This window comes from Ruditapes philippinarum, unplaced genomic scaffold (assembly GCF_026571515.1).
Source record: "Ruditapes philippinarum isolate M1 unplaced genomic scaffold, ASM2657151v2 ctg502_1_1_1_1, whole genome shotgun sequence".
Lineage (NCBI taxonomy): Eukaryota > Metazoa > Mollusca > Bivalvia > Venerida > Veneridae > Ruditapes > Ruditapes philippinarum.
The window spans coordinates 415,655-437,194 of record NW_026852806.1 but is presented as its reverse complement, the minus strand read 5'-3'; the positions used below and the strand labels follow the sequence as shown (position 1 = coordinate 437,194).

At 32.2% G+C, this 21,540-nt stretch overlaps 1 protein-coding gene and 1 pseudogene across 1 annotated transcript; one reads left to right on the top strand and one right to left on the bottom strand.

The window, feature by feature from the left end:
- The first annotated feature begins 143 nt into the window (after positions 1-143).
- On the top strand, positions 144-7,157 carry LOC132724860 (cytochrome P450 4F12-like; annotated as a pseudogene).
- Positions 7,158-8,564: 1,407 nt separating this feature from the next.
- Positions 8,565-14,284, bottom strand: LOC132724717 (uncharacterized). The gene is made up of 8 exons (XM_060709660.1): positions 14,055-14,284; positions 13,148-13,275; positions 12,735-12,840; positions 10,711-10,833; positions 9,912-9,989; positions 9,497-9,557; positions 9,107-9,222; positions 8,565-8,723 (listed from the first exon to the last, which is right to left on the bottom strand). The coding sequence occupies exons 2-8, from the start codon at positions 13,258-13,260 to the stop codon at positions 8,565-8,567; spliced, it is 756 nt and encodes a 251-aa protein (XP_060565643.1). The 5' UTR covers positions 13,261-13,275; positions 14,055-14,284.
- Between the last annotated feature and the right edge of the window lie 7,256 nt (positions 14,285-21,540).

The following is a 21,540-nucleotide window of genomic DNA, read 5'->3' as shown; positions in this document are numbered from 1 at the left end:
ATGGAATTATTATACTTTGAACTGAGTTGTTTCATTTCGACAACAGCAAGTAAACGGTTACCAAATTGTAAACGTGACGACTTTTCTGATTAGATAATGTAAATATACTTAAACATTTCGATAAGGACTTGCCCATTTAATCGCTGATAACTAATCGGTGATGAAATAGATACATATTACTTGGCTTAAATATAACACACTTCTTAAATATTAAAAATTTTGAATGCCTAATTTTAACAGCGGGAAGTTAATATTAATTCATGTTTAAGATTTATTTCCAATTCAATAGCTACTGTGAAAAAGGGACAAGGGGCAATGTTTGAACGAGTTTCAAATCTTGTTCCTTCTTTTTGGAATGGTACAGGATCTGCGATATTGACCAGCTTTATTGTCTTTGCGGTTACAGTTATAATTTATAAGGTAGCGGCATTTATAAATCAAGTGAGGATATTAAAGCGGTGGTTTAAGAATGCACCAGGACCGACAGACAGACATTGGTTCTATGGTCACCTTCATCTGGTAAATGTTTGATGTTAATAATTATAGTTGTTTTATATTTATAATTTTACAGAGAATTCTGTTTGAATTTTCATGTATGCGGTTGTTGAGGAAGAAAGGGGATTTTAGATGTTGGTGATTTAGCGAAAGAATGGCCAACAATAAGTCTTACGTACTTACTTAGAATGGTACTCGGACACTGCTATGGTGTGTTATCATTGGAGAATGTGATATATCACAAGTATATATAGACTTGATCAGTTTGTAGACACGGACTACAAATTCCGTGTAAGTCAGGACTTATGTTTTTATTTTTATTTGATCCCATTTTAACTCGGAAAACTTATGAACGAAACGATCATTTACATGTACTGATAGTAATAAAATTAAAGTGGTTAGTACTGACTGGTTAGAGAATGACTGACCATTTAATAGTGTACAATAACAATGTCTGATATTTTAAAGGAAATGATTGATTATAGATTTATATTTGTTAATTTCAGTTTCCTAAGTTGCCCTCGGAAAGAATCAAATTTATCATTGGACTAGGATCAAAATTTCGCCGATATTTTTGTCTTTGGGTTGGTCCAGCCCGAGTGACCATCGTTGTGAACCATCCATCTACAGTTAAGGCCGTCATGAAAACATCAGGTACAGAACATCAGTATTTCTACATCTGACTTATATTTGATTCATCTGTATATTATAAAGTACGTTGATATGTTTTTTCTTTTAATTTTCTACAGTAAACATGTATATCCCAACTCTACAAATGAAACACTTTTGCTGAAAATACTCTTATTTGAACAAGACTGCGGAAACAGGTCAAGCTAGCTGCACGAACCAGTTCTTGTGCCATTACAACAAAGTAAAGCTCGGACCCATTATTCCTATTCTATGAACAAAACACCTTTACTATTGTCATTTTGTATGTGTATTTACATTTTGTAACATTTGTAGCTATGTGTTAAATTGTAAATCTTTATATATTGTAGCTATGTGTTAAATTGTAAATCTTTATATATCATCCATAGAGCCCAAACCTACTGGATTTGGCGGCATGTATAGATTCGGACTGCCATGGTTGGGTCGAGGACTACTGATTGCTGATGGATCAAGATGGGCACGATCCAGACGACTTTTGACGCCAGCTTTTCACTTTGATATTTTGAAACCATATGTGGATATTTATAATGAAGCTGCAGAAAAACTCATGGTAACTTATGATATTATAAACTCTATATACATAATACTCAAACGCGCAAAACAAAAACAACTTGATCATGGCTTTTTTTATCATTGGTATTTTTACCAAAAAAAAATAATGTAATAATAATTTTAATGTGTTCATAGTGAATAACTGGGAACTTTATTCTTTTCTTTCAAAAATAAACCAAAAATATTGTCTTAATGATTTTTTGTTTAAAAAAAAAATAAACTGTATTTATTTGATTTTTATTATTTGTTGAGCATCCACGATTTCTTCGACATCCTTCTATTAGTGTTTCTTTCTAATCAAAGGAAGATCGTTATATGTTTAATCTCTTTTCACTTGACCAAGAAAGTTTCGCTGTACTAAAAGCTTTCAGTTAAAGACATATCAAATTTTGAGTGATGTTTTATTTTTTCAAGGATAACTTATCTAGCTATGCGGACAAAGGAGAAGATTTCGAGGTGTTTAAAAATATAAGTCGCTGTACATTGGATGTTATATTACGGTGTGCTTTTTCCTATGAAACAGATTGTCAGATCGCAGGGTATGTAATTCTATTATATGAATTAATGAATGAATGAAGAATTAAGAGAAAAAATGCATGAAGGAAAAAGAAGGAATGCAGGAAGCAACAAACAAATGAATGAATGAACATGTATCTAAGCTTTATAGAAAAAATACCTGTATATATATCAGAATGCATTATACGTATAACTACTACCATGGCAGTTTATGCAACATTTTCGCACCTTTTGTGAACCTCTGCAGAAGTACGAGGACGCATTTATAGTAATCTAGACCTGCGGACTCGGGTTATAAGAAGTCCAGGACAAAAAAGGTCCTTTCCATGTTTTCTTCTTTGTTTATGTATACCTGCGTGTCCATGACGTAAATTCATTTAAGGTTTGAGGTGTTACTAGTATTTCAAACTCACCGTTATATGATGATGATAATGGTGGTGATGATGATGATGATGATGATGATAATGATGATTATGATGATATTATGATGATGATATAAATTTCGAGTACTTTTTGTTCTTAACAGAAAAACTCACCCGTATTTGACTGCAGTAAATGATTTGTCTGAGATATGGTGGATGAGAGAAAAGTAAGTGTTCTTTATCAAAAGACTGGTTTGATTATTTTGTATGATAAATTACTGTTTTACCAAGTACCCGTTTTAAAGCACTTTAAATTATGGTGAATGATTTGGTACACTTTGCGATATGCGTTGTCGATAACGTTGTCAATAGCGACAGCACAACCTATATCGTTACCGTCTTTTCGTCTTGTCGCTAGCGAAATGCGCCAAACGGCGCGTTGTCGCACTGTCGTCCTATCGTCCTGTCGCTAATGATGCACGCCAAACAGCGCGTTGTCGTACGGCGTGTTGTCGCGATGTCACATTGTCCCTCGGCTCAAATCGGAGGCTGATTTAATACACTTTGCGTGTTCCGTTGTCGATAGCGACAACAAAACCTATATAGTAATCCCCTTTTAGTCTCTGTCGTCTTGTCGCTAGCGAAATGCGCCAAACGGCGCGTTGTCGCACTGTCGTCCTGTCTCTGGCGAGGCACGCCAAACGGTGCGTTGTCGTGCGGCGCGTTGTCGCGATGTTCCTTGGTCCTGTCGCAAATCATTCGATTTTAGCCGGGTGACAATGTGACATCGCGACAACACGCCGCACGACAACGCGCCGTTTAGCGTGCATCGTTAACGACAGGACGACGCAAACCAAATGGTGGGTTGTCGTGCGGTGTGTTGTCGCGATGTCACATTGTCGCTCGGCTTAAAACAAAGGATTGGCTATTTGTATATATATATAAGCCAAGCGACAGGGCGACAGCTCGCCGCAGGACAACGCGCTGTTTGGCGTGCTTTGCTAGCGACAGGACGACAAGTTGACAGTGCGACAACACGCCATTTGGCGCATTTCGCTAGCGACTATAGACGAAAAGGCGATAACGATATAGGTTGTGTATCGCTATCGACAACGCAACGCGCAAAGTGTACACTTCAATTGCATATATTTTACTAAAATTAAAAAAAATTTTCCATCAAAACACTCTTTCATGTTTTTTTTGTGTTTTCAGGCGCCCCACTGACCCAGTTTTTATTTTTTCCCTACACCAAGGGGTCCCGTTTTAAGAAAAAATGCGATTTTTACAAAATTTTCAAAAATTTCAAAAAAAATTTTTTATTAAAAATTTTTTTGAAATAAACATATATTATTAAGTCGAAAATAAGTTCGAATTTGGCTTTTTACAACATTCGGAATTTGGTGTTTGTCGATTTATTTAAATAGAGGTGAACCTATTTTTTATTTGTTGGCGCACCCCACAGTAAAAATCTTTTTTTGATTTCCACTTTATTGGGGTGAAGGGAAACCTAGTAGAACCCCGACTTTCCCTTATACTAGCTGGATAACTTCCCTATTTGACAGAATTTAAAGTCCCTGGCTGGATTTGAAGCCAGAACGGTGAAGGGCAAGTGGTTTGAAACCACTCAGACATAGAGGCCCAATACCTGTCAATAATGATTTATAGCGGGTGTGATGAAACAAATGTATTTATAAAAAAACTCTGTCTGTATGTACATATAATAAATACAAATACATATATTTTTGATGTTTAGGAAAGTTCTAACGAAAGAACCTCTACAGAACTACCTAGTACCGGAAATAGGAAATATCTAGATTTTTTGGACATACTTCTGACAGCAAGGGACGAGGAGGGAAATGGAATGTCTTTATTAGATATCAGAAACGAAGTGGATACTTTCATGTTTGAAGGCAAGTAAATGAAACAGTGTCAGTTTTATTCGGACAAAGGTCAATGTCACGCCAATCGTTAGCGATAGGGTATTTGTATGTATTTTCTTTGTCCAGTTACTATCATATGCATGGTATGCTTTTTGAGGGCAGCGATTTTAAAGCATAACTTTTATTTCTTAGTTTTGGGTGTTTGAAAATTTGTTTTTGATTTTTAGGCATGCACTTCTAGTTAACTACTTTGTAATAAAAGCTCATTTCATTTCTCTATATTTATGAAGGTCACGATACGACTGCCAGCTCGCTATCATGGACACTGTATGCACTGGCCAAACATCCAGAATATCAGAAAAAAGTTCATGCTGAAATAGATGAGTTATATAAGTCTAAAGACACGGAACAAATTAGAATGGTAGAAAACCCCTTTAAAATGTCAATTCATTGGTCTAGGAAAATGAATACTTTGATCCAAAAAATGTCATTAATGATCCAGTAAAAATGTCATCATGATATAGTTAATGTCAAAATAATTATTTTTTATACGAGAAGAAAGCCGCCAAAATTTTTGTAAACTTTGACAAAGAATGAAAAAAGCGTTGGGTGACTTGTACACTTTCGCTGAAATCGATCGGACTTTATGAATTGATATCTATTATATCTATTTCAAAATCCTATATCTATATTAAGTTTTTGATAAATCATGCGTTTCTGAATTATGATAACGATTCCCTTCAACTTAACCTACCGATTTTGAATTTGCAATCCTTGAATTTTAATCATTCCATTCAAAATTCAAATGGATTTATCGATATCAAAAACCCAAAACAAACCCAGTGCAAAGTTACTTTCGCTATCAACATTTTAGCATCTAAGGTTTTCATCCACGACCGATTCCACTTCATGCAACTAATGTCATATGAGGAAACACGGTCGTAACCCGATTAGGGCTCGAACACACAATCTCTGTATTGAGAGGCCGACACGATAAACCATTAAGCCATTGTTCTAATATTCCAGGAAGGACCTTAATAAGCTGGAATACCTCACAATGTGTTTGAAAGAGAGCCTGAGAAACTACAGTCCAGTGCCATTCATCCAGCGAGAGTTCACACATGATTTTGAAGTAGAAGGCCGTAAATTCCCTGCGGGAACTCCCGTCACTGTACATATATACGGCGTCCACCACAATAAAGATGTTTGGGAAGATCCCATGGCTTACAGACCAGAACGATTCTCGAAGGAAAATGTAGCAAAAATGGATTCTTACCAGTTTGTTCCATTCTCGGCTGGGCCTAGGTGAATTATTTTAAATATTTGATATATTTAATGCCGAATAAGTTCTTAATTAATTTCCAAATTACTAATTTTCTTTGAAAAGTTTCAAAACAAGAATTTTAATTATCAATTATATCAATCAATAATGATGAATTATTTGAAATCGATTAAAACATATTGACAATTGCAGATAAGTGTCATCTATGTACATGCTGAAGATAATGTACATACTTTCAGTTTTGTATTATTTTGTAAATATACATGTATGTGCTAGGATTAATAACTTATATTTTATTTATGTTTAGAAACTGTATAGGTCAACATTTCGCTCTTAATGAAGAGAAGGTGATTCTAGCTAGGATTCTCAGAAGGTATTTGTTAAAATAGTCTCCAAAAAATAAATGTATCTGTAGATATTCCCAAATGTGTGAGAAGACAGAAAAGAATAACTTAATCATAGTCCACTTTTTAACCTCTATATCTAGCCTGAGCTCTTTTAAAACAGTTTTCTTTATTCCTTTATAGCTTTGTTTGTTCAATCGCTTCTGAAATGTTAAATCTTTCCTTTAAAGATACGGAACATCGTTGGTTCTACACTGGTGCTCGTTCGTGCCTGAAATAATTTCAAAAGGGCATTCTCGGGGTCTTTTTCACCCGAACGGCAAAAGGCCCACTGTTGTTTTACATATTAAAACTTATTTTTACAATAGCTCTATGTTCTAAACATACGTAGGAAAAGGACACAGTTATAATATTGATTCATGATGTAAGTGATATTTTCATTTTCTGTTCTTTTCTTCAGATTTTCGTTCCATCTCGACCCCAGTCACGTGGTCCAAATGAAGATAGCAGCCACCTTGAGAACTCAAACTGGAATTCTTATGTACTGCACAAAGCGATTTTAAACAATTTTCTTTAAAAGTATGGAAAGCATAGTGAGCAAACTTTACCCGGCTAAGAAATAAAAATCAGTATAAAATATGATATAAAATTGTATTTGGATGGTATCGTATAAGCTAAATATTGAATGGGGAATGAAATCCATGATTACCAAAGTTGTATGATCCAGTCCAAATACATATGTTGCCTGAAAAATTAACTTGGATGAAAGAATTGTTACTGAGGTACTGAACATCTATCAAATGCTATTAAGGGACATATGTTTTATAGTTATTTACTTGGCAACAGTATTTATCAAATTAATCAAGCATTGGAATATCATAGTGTTAAATTTATGGGTTTATGTTGCTTGTAAAATAACAGCTACCAGTATTTTTGAAAAGTTTGTTTTATTGATATATAGTACCACGTGACATATATATGCTGTTTGGACGGTGAACAAAAACTTTTCACCGGTTATATATTTACATGTATTATAGTCTTCTTCAAATGTATCTCATATGAACATGTACTCGTATATGATAACAATGCTTGCTATTTTATATTCTGGTATGAATAAAATAAATATACATGTAGATTAGTAATGTTGATTGTTTTAATTTTTAAATAGCTATTAATACATCGAAGAAAACACGATGTAATCTATAAAAAAAAAACATAGTTGAAAAATTGAGGAAATATTCGATATGACATCATCGTGGCTGGAGAAAAAGAGTAACGTGTAAATCTCGATTCCTTAAAACGAAATCATATGTAGATCAGACTGAAGTTTGTGATCACGTGACTTCAAGTGAACTCTTCGAAACTTGCAAATTTTTTACTTTCTCTGACCTAACCCAAACTCTTTGGGAAATAGTTTTGGGTTTTGGGGGTTGGGCGTTTTGCGGGTTTTCTGGGGAGTGGTTTTTAGCAAATGATGTAAAGTTTCAAAAAGAAGCGGGGTAAAAATCTGACCGGGAAACGAATAAAAATCGTGTAAACCCGTCGTTTGGCCAAAGCGTCCAAAACTGCGCCTGAAAAGTAAAACATATTTTTTAATTTTTAATTAAAACATCTTTTCAATTTTTACAAACAAAATTGACACAATAGGTCCGCCCCTTTACTCAATTTGGATTAAAATCGGGTTAGTATCCCGGGGTAACTGGGTTCATCTCGGAAAGAGGGGTAATCCTTTACAAAGATCTTGGGGCATTATTCTAATATCACATCTGATTCAAAATTCATGTGAGTGGAATTAGTAGTCGGTCACTTGCTGAGAACTTATTAATTGTTATACTGGTTAACATAGTTATACAGGAAAGCCGTTTAGTTGGATCGATCAATGAGTTGTGACTAAAAATGTGTTGAAATTGGCATAAAAACAGAAAAAAAGCAATCACAAATAAACAAACAGATGAATAAAAATGTTTGCTAACTTAATAATAATATCCATTCAATAAGCTATTTTTGTAACCGGAAAAAATCATATCCTGTGAAAAGCTGGTTCAATTAATGTCCGGTTTGTTTATACAATTGTACCATTATTATTCGTCTCAAATAAGTGCGTTTTATTGAAACTTAGGACGCTATGTCACACTTTATATTCAATTTTAATTAAATTTATTGCTCATTTGAGCCGCGTCACGACAAAACCAACATAATGTGTTTGCGACCGGCAAGTAAAGAAACTGATAGCGAATAGCATGGATCCTGATCAGACTGCGCGGATGCGCTGGCTGGTCTGGATCCATGCTGGTCGCAAACCCATTATGTTGGTTTTGTCGTGACGCGTCTCATTTGTTTACTAGCGTCGAGGCAAACAAGATCTTTAACGCTTATATGATAGGAAATCGTCCCTATAGTTACTTGCATGAAACAACTATTGGAACAAGATATAAATATGAACAGTCATTTCGTTGAACTCAATTTACAAATTGATAGGCTTACAGCCAACAAAGCAAAATAAAAGTTTACCACAAAGCGTTGCCGTGGAGACGGAGTAGAAGAGGAATCTTGTGTATAAGTTTACTATCATAACGGGACTGGAATTCTCCCGAGGATCAGATACAAATTTCCATGACTTCGGCTGAAATATAAAATTGCATGAAATGTTATTTTTAACCATATATATATTTTACTACTATATATAGTCAAACCTTTGAACAAGTCCATTCAAGTGAGGACACAACTTAATAGACAAATGGTCTATATTTGGAGATTACATTTTTCTTTATAATCAAATAAGGGTTGCTGGGGAATGTCCGATATTAACAGAATGGCCTTTATTCACATGTGTGACTTATATACAAAAAAAGTGTATTATCATTTTTAAAATTACATTTTGTTGCCATCGAGGACAGTAGCAAAGAACATAAACAAATAAACACAAATAATTGAAAAGTTCATTCTGAGACTGGACATGAGATAGTAAAGTTAGAAAAAAACGGGTAAATATAGAAAAATACTCACAGCCATTCTGTACGAGGCGGTGTAAATGCCCGAAAATAAAAGTACGGTAGCTATGTAGGACTGCGCTAGTAGAATTCTAGTGACCTCCCTTTTCTGAATTTGACTGAGCAACTGTACTGTAACAGAAATAACAAAAATATTTTTTTTCAGGCATTTTCAAGTTAAACTATTGTTGTAACGTTAGACACTGAAAAATGAGCACTGCATGCACAGATCGGCTTCAATTGAGTGCTACAAAAAGTGACAACAAGAATTCTGGATATATTATTTACTATTGCAACTAATTCGTGTCATTTAATTTGTTTGGTGTTGTCATTTAATTTGTTTGGTGTGGCAGCAGGGCGAAAAAAACGACAAGAAGTGAAAATTAGCACACAATTGTAAACTTACCTGAGATTAGAATAACAACAACCAGGTTTATCGTCTGCAATAACAACATGGCGATGGACCCCTGAAATTGTTGCCAAAATCTAGTCATTTTGATAAGCTTAACAGCTATGTTACCCTAAATCAATGAATATGTTCATATAAAAGTTATGTCATTCAAACATTTTAATTTTTATGTTACAATGAAAATATGTTTAGAGGATTTCACTTATTCTGTGACATTTGTAGGTAGAACTATGCGGTTAAAACGGGACGAAGGGAATTGTTTTCAATGATTTAGTATCATGTTAAGTGACCTACTGCTCTGATCATTATTTTAAAAAATATATATGATAGTGAAGACAAACGTATAAAATTACTTTCAATTCACGCAATTCACGTGGTTTCCATCGGTTACAAAGTTGTAATTTTTACTCACGTATTGTAATGCCATTTGTTTGTCATCGTCATTTTTCGGCAAAGTGTCAACTAGTGTAAGCATAATCAGGCAGACCAACTGTAAATAAACACAATTATTTTTATTTTTTTTTCTTAAATCGCGCTTTGAAGAAAAGGGAGCATTACAATCTCGGCAGATATCTACCATTGTGAAACAAAGATTTTGGTTATTTCTGAGAGGTATTGCCGTAGAATTGTTAAATGTCTTTTAGAAAAATTGATACTGTTGTTGTGAAGAGATTATTGCTCTTCAGGGGGCCGCTTTGCAGTTGTTATACTGTAGTTTGAACATACTTAATGGAAGTTATTAATACACAGAATTTGATTTAAACAAAAGCTTTTTTACACTTTCTAATGGCAAGAAAATATGTTCTTCGGTGACATTATTATACAGTCTACTGAAGGATTTTGAAACTAAAACAGAAATAACTCCATTCTAAAGAAACACTGTTTTTTCTGTTGCAAGGTGGAAAGCACTATCACACCTAACCTCGGTATTGAAAGGACCTTAAGCAATTTAGATTGGGCTAACACACACCATGGTTGATCACTGGATTTTTAGTCAGACAGTATTTCCATTGAATGCATACATCTGCACCAACTATAAGTATACATGTGTTATTTACGCTATTCTCGCAACAGTATTAATTTTTATTCATAAGTGTTGCTGCTTGTTGAAAATGCAATTAATCCCAAAGTTCAGTCAGGATGCCTCTTAAAGAGCGCTAATATGCAAGTCCGGTTTATGACTAAATTAGAGTTATGGCCCTTTAACGTACCTGTAAAATAACTGTCGCAGATATTCCTTTAGATCCTGTAAACTTACTCACTATCCTTGAAAATATTGACTTCAGTCTTGTACATCGGCGGTTTTGTAACGTTGGTGATTTATTTTGCATCTCCTGTAGATGAAGAAATATTAATTATAATTTGCAGTAATTAGTTCATTTTACAGGTGACATGTTAACCCTTTAATTTAATGATTATTGTTATGAAGACTTGACCATGCTTTCTGCATAGAGCCAGACCAGTGTCAGTCTTCAGTTATGGCAGTCTGACTAGGTTTGATCCTGTAGGGAGCTTAAATAAAAAAAAATGATATTAAAAAGCCCCAAGTTCTGGACTCGGCACAAGATTAGCCTATGAAACAAAAATGTGTAAGGTTAAATTATGTATATGTTTTCTGATTACCGTCTTGTTTGGCGATGTAGATTGTTGTTTTCTCAATTTCTGTACAAAGGTCACATGCAGGGACATGTTGGCTTTCAATAAACTTTTTTTTATATCATTGTATATCTAGAATAATTAATAATAATTAATGATTAATATTTAATTAATCTGTCAGAGAATAAACTAAACTAAACTAGAATGAAAATGCAACGTAGCAGGTAGACTAAAGCGTTATCATACATTCGAACGTTGTATATATTGTTTGGTTTTGCGGCACACCAACACAACATGGCGATGAACTAGACAAAATGATTTTGGTTAGTAACCTCGGATATTACAAACTTAAAGCAACACCAGAGGTCAAAACCACCTCACCTACTGAAGCTAAGAGATGTATACTGGGATCCTACATATTTACCGGACAATCAGTTTACCGGACAAACTTAAGCTATTACTGCTGAAAAGTGCTTTATTTTTTGCTTCGATTAAAAAATCATACAGTCTGAATCGTACACACATTTTCTATTTCAAAGTAAATAACAACAAAACCACTCTCAGATAAATATTGTTGATTCAATTCTTTATCTACTTACTTGCCCTTTTGTTTACTAGTTATTTCATGACCTGGTCATGCGGGGGAATAAACTGTTCTGCGCAGGCCCGAATATTGAGACCCTTAATGGTGGTTTTTAGATAAGTTTTACTCTTTTTTTTTCAACGTTACCTCAAGAGACAATTGTAACATAATTTAATGATAAAAAGTAATTTTAAATTTAGTCAAAACAGTATCTCGTTTTTGTGTTTTACAAAGAAGTGCAAATTAAAAAAAACATATAAGGAAACGGGTTATGCCCATGGGAGGAAATTTTACATGAAATGTAAATAAAATAGATTTTATGGCTTTTGTAACATGCTACATGATGACCAAAAAGAAACTGTATGACAAAGAACAAATTTTCACTTGAATATTAAAATGTTTCATGGGTTAAAGGATCATGAATAATCACTACGTTAATTGATTTAATAGTGTTAATAGTGCTAATTTCAATTACACCCTATATGTTTGCCTCTTCATAACAGGCATGGCTGCCGTGTATATTTCTAGTGACATACTGTGTTTTTCAAATATCTTAACCTTGTCATTCAATAGTCGTAGTTTCCTTGCTGATTATTTAAATAAATTTCAATTCACGACAAAAATTTTTTAAACACAATGTCCGGTAAATTGAGTTGTTTACACGATTTTTTCCCTCTTATAATGCCCTACTTTAAAGACACATTTCTACAGTCAAATGTTTAACTTCATGTTTGATAAAGGAATGTTTACGTGCATTAAGAACCCAAAATTAATTTGGGATAAAATTCAATTCTTTTTTATTATCTTAAATAAAAGTTACAGATAAAAAACTTCATATTTTGTCCGGTAATATGTAGGATCCCAGTAGACTCCAGTAATTCTAACCCATTTAGACGCCTTTTACGATTACGCAGGGATAAACGGCGACTGCATTTCTGATGTCTCAACAGTTAATGGCAACCCCTCAGTTCGAAACATAATCAAGGGAGGTAACGTAAATACAGGGGAGGTAAATACAATCCCGTTTTTGGTTGAGATGAGATTCTATAAGTTTACCATGTAATGCAGTTCATCTACACGGGTAGATAAGAGATCAGATGCGTCGTTGAGGTAGGTTATTAACTTCTCTGCTTCTCTCATAGACATTTCAACACGTGTATCTCTGAAACAGAATCATTTCGTAACACCGGAACATCTGATTACTAGTATGTCAACTACTACATTGATATACAATGATAGGCCTAACCTTTATTTATGAAATATATTTTACCTTCTTTAAATATTTTCATGCAAATTATACATGTTTAATTAAAATTTGAAACTGAGCTTGCAGGGTTACAAAAAGTATTTTCACAAGACGATAAGTCGCGTGCTAAGCCCGACCAGCCATACTACCCTTGCAGAGGTACAAAAAGTAGTGCATCAAGATTTACCGAAAGATATATTGAGACAATCACATTCGAACTTACTTTTTCTTATCGTTGGGTGCTGACTCAGCCAACAAGCAAACATCGTCGTCTGCAGCGTTTAAACTTCCGGGGCACGTGTTTTCTACTACGATCTCTACTTCAGCAGACGGCATTTTGTTGCTTGATTACTGAAATATCCAATCAATGTCACTGCAAGTTTAAATGGAATTAAGTCAGTTTTATCATTTAATCAAACCATATTTTTCGAAGCGATTCGGCGATTAATCGATATAAAAGTTATAGTATGCTTTCCGGAAATATATACAACCGTATGGCCAAAATCCTCTTCCGTACTCAGTAAACTACGGAGGACGCATGGGGCAATCTAAAAGTTGACTATGCAATGAAGGTCGGGCTATATGGCATGAAATGAGAAAATGGTACGGTAACTGCATTTAGCTTTAACGATATATTTTCATGTAAAAATGAAATTTGCATAACCCATACCGAATAAAACCGCTCAAGAACGTTTAGTTCGTTATTTATTTGTCATTTCAACTTACTCATTCGATCCTAAATGAATTCCAGATAAGGAAAATGGCGGAGATAGTCCAAATTATCCGATGTAAGGTACAAGTAATATTGTACTTAAAAATAACTCGCAAAAAGGATTAATTCGGTGTAATATTGAATATTGCAGAACATTATTTTGTATTTAAATTGTTGTTTGTCAAGTGGCCCTTTCGAGCTACCATAGAACATTTAAGAAAGCGACCGGAACCTATGTATTTTATTAAACTTCCTCGATACAATGAGTGGATAATATTTTAAACTTAAAAGAAAAACAATACACCTTTAGAATACTCAGATTTACATTATAAAAACAAAAAAAATCAAAATAGTAGTAAAATATAACCAATAAAGTTAAACACTTAGCCAGTAATGTTAAAAAAAGTAAGTTACATACATGTTATAGTTACAAATCCACTTATTTTAGTTCTTTCATCGTAACTGTCTCTGCGTGAAGCGTAAAATAATCAAAACAATATAAATGTTGTTACTACACATATAGGAAATAATCGGTATGTGTGTACTTTAAAATGTGTATTTATTCGTTTTATCTTAAAGTATTAGCATATCTGTAAAATCATATGATTTACATATATCGACAAGATATTATCAATTGTTTGTATACCAACTTCCCGCGCCGCTATCTATGGAACGCCAGAGTGACAAAGGTAACTAAATACGTTGTGAAATAATAGCTCAAATATTGAATGCTATCTTTCATAAATACGGGTTGACAGCATAATAATGACGTATTAATAATAGCTGTACGATTCAGATATGTTAGAAACATGCCTCAAGTTACTTGAGGCATGTTTCTAACATATCTGAATCGTACAGAAGAAGTGAGACACCTAAAATATACAAAAAACTTTGGCATTCCATACACATGTAAGTACAAAATGGTCAGCAACAAACAATACTGTAGCACCGGATGTTTTTTTTTACTTTTTGAATTTAATATTTATGTAATAATATTTTTTACAATTTTATATCCATATAATATTGAATGTTGTCGATTATTATACATGTAGTGTGAAATGGGGCGTCGGTAGCCGAACGGTTAAGGTTATCAGCTTTAAGCCACTTTCGCCTCATCGCTTTGGGTTCGAACCCCGCCCAAGGGCTTTTGGGTTCTTTTTCCTCCGGGAAGCAAACCAGCAAGCTTAAAACCCTTTTTTTAATTCTTTGCCCGTTCGTCCCCCTTTAAAAAATTGCACGGGGGGACGTTTAATTTTCCCCAACCAGAAAAGCTAAAATGTCGCATCGACTTTTAGGGTGTTTCCCATTATATAATTTAAAAGGGAATATATTTTTAAAGTTTAATACCGGAGTGTTCTTGATCTGCAAAAACATTCCTTACTTTTGCAATTGGATAGAAAAAAGGGTATTGTACTTTTCTTTTAAAACAAAATTTTTTTAACTTCTTTGTTTAAAAACAGATTTAAATTTAACACACTGGGCAAACAAATGTAAAGATGAAATAAAAAGGTTAAACCCCAATTTTAGCCCTGTTTAAATGCTTTGCAAAATAAATTCCCTTTATGTCCCCAATTAACAAAACGGGAGGGGGGTTTTAAAACCCCCAAACCCAGATCTCATAATTTGATTTGTCAAAACGGGCTTTAAAATGTAAATGACCCAATGAATTCTTGAGGCTGGGACCCCTCAAAAAAAGAGTTTTAAAAACCTTCAGCCCCATTTCAGTCGTCATTTTATTTAAAGCTGGTGCCTTTTCTTGCAAATGTAAAATTGCCTTTGACTAGTTTTTGTATTTGTTTATATGTTAAAAGGGGAAAGTTGGGTTCAATTTTTTATAAAACTTTTAAAAACGGGTTTAAATTGTTTTAAAAAAACCCAGATAAAAATATTTTGACATTTTTTGAAAATTCGGGATCAGAACTATTGAAGGGGTTGTTTAGGGAAGAAACAAAATCCTTTGGACACAATTTTTTGGTTTAATTCAATTAAATTTTAAATTCAAAAAAAAAATGAAATGTTTTTTAAAAAGGGCCAAAAGCTCTTGAAGTACCGGGTTTAGGCCACGAAAATGGGTTCAAAAAACTATTTTAAGTTTTTTTTAAATAAATAAAAGTTTTCCTGCACAAAAGAAAAAGCAGGGTTTCATTTGGCCCTTAAAAGGGGGAAAACATTAATTAAATAAGCCCAATTATTAACATGAGCTTTTTAAAATTCAAAAAATCAAGAAGGGAAACTGTTATATATAAAAAAATTTTTAGTTTTGGTCTTTTAAAGGGACCAGCTTTTTGTTTCCATGGTGTTCAAAATTTAAAGTCTAAATTTGATTAAAATCAGTTTAAAAATGAAGCATTTTGTGAAAAAATTGGGGCGGGTCTTTTAAAAGGGCCTTTTAATTTGCCCTTTAAAAGACCCTTAAGAGCTCTTTTAAATATACCCAAACAGATTCAAAAAGTCTTTTTGAAATAAAACCTAAACTAACCCTTAAAACAAATAACATTGAGCTAAATATTATGTATATGACAGTTAAATTACTAGCATGGAATTAAATCTAATAGAAAATTTCATAGGAGTATTTACTTGTAAAAAATCTTATCCAATCAAAAGAAACAACAAACTATTAGTTTTCTTTTTTTATATTTAATTAATCAAATACATCAAAATAAATATAAATATATAGCTTTCTACAAAATCAAAAAAAGAAATAGAACTATTTGCTGTAGCATGTACTATTCTCAAATAATATCTCTATATGTTAGCATGAATTCTTTTTACACTTGAAAGTATTTCGAAGTGTTTTAAACAAGTCAAAATTATGTGTAATTCATTTTTCGGTTGTTTTTTTTTTTTTATTGGAGTTTGTTGTTTTCTAAAGATTTCTCTTTAATTGTAAGACTCCTTTTCTACATGACCATTAGTGTCTTAATTTCTATTAAATAACAGTAATTTATTTTCATTTATTTCAGTTAAATATCCCTTTTTCTGTCCTACCATCACAAAATTGATGCCATTTGTGATTGAATATTTTTTTTTAATATCAACTGCTCATCCTTAAAGAAAAACTGCCTTTCATCTAAGTACCCCAAACCCTTCTTGTAAAAAATATCAAATCTCTCGGATGGGATATGTATTTTCACATATTTTCTCTACCATCATTAAATTGTTATAAGTTCAAACAATTTTCACAATCTACCACTTTTCTCCCACACTCTGTTATGTTTATATAAATCAAATGCTCTCGAATGTGACGCAGTAGACAGTTGTTCCGAAGGGGCAGAAATTCCTGGCAGTGACAATGTTACACTCTCCTTCTGACGTTCACTTGAGAAAAACTCCATTAAATCTGGCTCTTTGAGGTCCTATAAAAAGAAACAATTAAAAAATTCTATAAATACATAAGAAAGAATGATAACTCTATAAAAAGACTTACTCTGGTATTAAGAAAATTTTGGGATTTCCCAGATCATCAGGGGAGTACATAACAGAAAAGTTAAATTTAAAAAAGGTTTTAAAGTGAACAGGTTGACAAAAATTAAATTGTGGGGGGAAATGCACTTGAGTTATAGGGTTAAACTGCATGCCCCCAAAGATGCCCCCAAAATATTTCAAAGGAAAAGAAACGGGGAAAAAAATACAAAAACTTTGAGAAAAAGTTAAAAAATTTAAAAAATTAAATTGTATAATTTTATCTTATGTGAAATTTAAATGATTTATTTTTAGTATTTATGACCAATTTTCTACAAAATTTACAAAAAGCATGGGGCAATTTATAATTTTGCCCTCTTTTTGGGAAAAATTAAAGGGGTTTTTAAATTTCCATTTTAAAATGTGACCATTCAATCTTTTTTTTCTTTTCCAAAAATTTTTTATTTTTAAAAAACTTTTTAAAAATTTTTCTTTTAAAATTTAAAGGAAAATCTGGGTGTGGCTTTAAAATTTGTTTTTCTTTTCCAGTATTTTTAACTTCAAACCCCCCCCCCCCCCCAAAAAAAATAACAGGATCGGTAAGAAAAGAAAGGGAACAATTCTACAAGTATAAATAGAAAAATAAAATTTTAAAAATTTTATATATAATAATGAAAAAAATTTAAATTAATGTAAATTTTTTTAATAGTGTAACATTTTTATAACGCCATTTTATATATTTTAATGCCCCAACAATCTAAATTTGTATAATTTTTTCTTTTGGGATTTTAAAACCCCCATAAAATTTGGGGGACTAAAAATAAAATAGTCCCAAATTAAACTTATTTTTTGGGCTTTTTAATTTTTTTAAAGTTTGGCAGATTTTCATCCCAAGTTTTTTACCCCACTCTTCTGCGGAAAATTTGACGACAAGCCCACAAAATCGGGTCCCTTCTGTTTTACCAAACTTCTGCCTAAAATTTTTATCAAAAAAATCCTTATTCAAAAAACCCAAAACTAGGGCCCTAAGAAAGGAATTGTATTTAAATAAAAAAGTGTTTGTTTAAACTTTCAATATGTCCCCAAAAAAAAAATTGTTTTTGAATTATTTTTAAATCAAATTTAATCTGTTGAATTTTAATTTGGGCTCCCCTTTTTAAATTTAGGGAAACAGCCCAATTAAATTTCGGGGATTTCCCAATATAAAATCCCAAAAATACTCCCAAACCCATTAAAAGAGCCGGGTCGATTTCTCAAAATGTCCGGCGGGCCTGGCTTTAAAACTGGAAAAGGTAGTCCATTTGGGCCCCACAGAAAAAAGGCAAAACCTTTTTTTTAAACAAGCAACTTTATGAAAAATTTTCAAACATCAAAAAAAAAAATAGGTTATAGATGAAAAACCCTTAAATAAAACCCTGAGTCTTTAACTTTTTTAACTTTTGGGTTTTAAATTTTAAAAATGTAAACTACAAAAGGGGTTTGAGGAAAAAAAAATTTGTCGGGAAATTTTTTCTTGAAAACTTAAACTTTACAATTCTGAGATAAAAAAAATGTTTTAAAAAAAGTATTTTTTGGAAACTTTTTTTTTTAAATTTTTAATTTAACTTTTAAAGGGAAATTTTGGTTTTTTTTGATTTAAAAAATTAAGAAAAAAATGTATTTGTTGAAGTTTAAAAATGAAATTAATTAAAAGTTGCAGGATAATTACAAGCTCTATTTTTGTGCATTTTGTAAAGGTGAAAAAAATTTCTAAAAAATTTGGGGTTTCCCAAAAAATAAAAATTCAAAAACATACAAAAAAAACATTCCCGGGGAAAAGGGGACAGACCAAGAAAGCAGAGTCTTTTAAACCCTTCAAAATTCCCCCTGGGGGCTTTATGGGGGGCCCATGTCTTTTAATTATCCCAAGAAAAAAAAAGGACCTTTGGGAAATGATTTCCAATCATGTGTCATTTAAAATTTTCTCAGAAACATATTTATAAATTTTAAAAAATTGGGAAAAATATGTTTTCATAAATTGTTTTTCAAAATGTTTTCTTTGTTCCCAAAATTATTTTTTTTTTCCCAATTTACCCAAGGTGCCCAAAGGGTTACTGGTTTAAAGGCAGCTTTCAAAATTAAAATTTTTACAAAATAATTTTAATAGGGGAAAATTCCAATTTTAGTTTTTACCAATAAAAAATGTTTAAAAAACAAAAACTTTCAAACCCTTTTCATTGATATTGCTTTTGTAGCTGTGAAACTTTCTTTTTTTTGAAAATTCTGGTTTTGGGGGTAACTGAGCTTCCTTAGTTTTTTTGCCCTAACTTCACCCTTAACTATTTTTTCCCAAAAGGTCGTGAAAAAATATGCTTTCACCACAGAAGTCTTTTAATTTGGGTTTTTTAAAAAAAATTAAAAACACCCCATCAATAAAATTACTGTCCATGTCAAATTAATTAAAATTTTTTTTTCTCCTGGTTTTTGTATCCAAAACTTTTTAAAGATTATTTTTTTTTTTCAGTTTACTGGGGAAAAGATTTTTTAAAAGGGGACCCTTCCCCTTTCAAAATTTTATATTAAAATTTAAATGTTAAAATTAAAAAGGGTTTTTATCAACAAAAAAAAAGGTTTAAAAAACCTCTATGATTAAAAAAATTCTCATTTAACTTATGTCAGGGTTTTATTTCATTCAAATAATTATTTTAAAATCCTGCATTTGTTAAACATAAAAGCATGAACTTAAAACAAAAAAGGGAATGGGAAATTTTAGGGAAAAAAAATTTAAATGCTAGGGGGAAAAATTTAAAGATTTTTTTTAAAAAAATTTGTAAAATTTACAAAAAAAACCTTTAAAAAGGGTTTTTTGCTTTCGTTTCCACTGGGTATTTAAATTAAATCTGAAGTTTCATTTCCTCTTTGCCCGGGGTTTTTCCCTTTCCCCTACACAGCTATGGGAATTTTCCCCTTCCCCCCCTGGAAATTGGGGGTATTAAACTTGGGGTTTTTGAAATAAAAATTTTTCCCCTTTTAAAACCCTTTTAAAAAACTTTTTTGGCCCAACAGTTTGTGTTTTTGGGAATTCTTGTTTCCCTTTTTTTTATCACTTTTATCTACTTAAAATTTGTTTTATACTTTACGGGAAAAAACTTTTGTTTTGATTAGTGCAAGTTTTTTTAAAGGTCAAACAGCGGGCTTTAAGTTTTCTACTTTTCCCCTTTAAAATTCTAGATTTTCAGATCTTTCACCAAAAAAATTTGCCCCCTTCAGGATATATCAAATTAATCCCAACCCATTTCATTAAAAAGTTCTGGTTTAAATTGTTTACAGGAGATGATTTTTTTGGAAATATTCTTCACTTTTGGAAATTTTTTCATCCAATCAAATTTAAACTCTGGGTTTTTTACCTTTATTTTAATTTTTTTTCAGATCTTCTTTAGAAGTTTTCCGGGGTTTTATGGGGGGAGTTTTAAATCGGGATCGGTTTTTGGGAAATTCCCTGTTTTTTTAAAAAATTTCATCATAAATCGCAAATATTGGTGTGGGGAACTCGATTTTTGGGGTGTTTCAAAAATCTACAAAAATAAATTGGGGTTTTTAACCGGTTTGGGGGGGTTTAAATGCAGAAAGGGAAGAAACCCCCTCAGATAATAAAAAAACCCCCAGCCGGAGGGAAAAAGAGTATGTGGTTAGTACTTTTTTTGTGATGGCTTCATACTGGGACACTGCCCCAGTTTCAAAACCCGTTACCCCCAACTGAAATGTTGTGAAAAAAAAGGCTCGGGTACTTTAAATGAAATGTTTCCCATCTTTTTGGTTTGTATAAAGGGCATTCTTTGCTTTTTAAAAGGGTTTTAAGTTGAATCACTGAAAGGGTAAAAAAAAAATTAAAAATGGATAAAAAACGAAGGGGGAAATAAAAAAAAAAAAAGTATTTTTCAAGAAAACATCAAATTAAAAGGGAAAAGCTGGGTTAACCCTTTACCTTTCCACTTTTTTTAAGGGTCAAAACATTGCAGTAAAGAATACTAATTTCCTATTAGAAAAATTTTTTGGGCAAATTATAATTAAAAATTTAAAACTGACCTAGAAATTTCAAGGAATTAAAGTTTTGAATTTAAATCTCACATTTTTTTTCAAAAAGGGATTTTTTTAAGTCTAAAATTTAAACTTTAAAATTGATAAAAAATTTAAATAGTTTTCCAACTTCCCTTGACAAAAAGGGAAAAAAAGGTTTAAAAAAATTTTTAAAACATATTTTTTTTTGTCCAATAAAATGTATTTATAATTTTTTAAAGGACTTTGTCAGAGCCCAATTTTTTTTTGATACATTTCTTTGGAAATCTGGATTCAATTTTTTCCCATTAAAATTGGAGAAAATTTTGGCCTTGGTTTGGTTTTTTAAACAGAAAGAATGTTTTTTTGTCCAGAAAATATCTAAATGGGAAATAAAAAGAAGTTTTTTTTGGGCCAAAAAAATAATTAAAAGGCCCTTTTAAAAATTTTCACAGTTAAAAATAAAA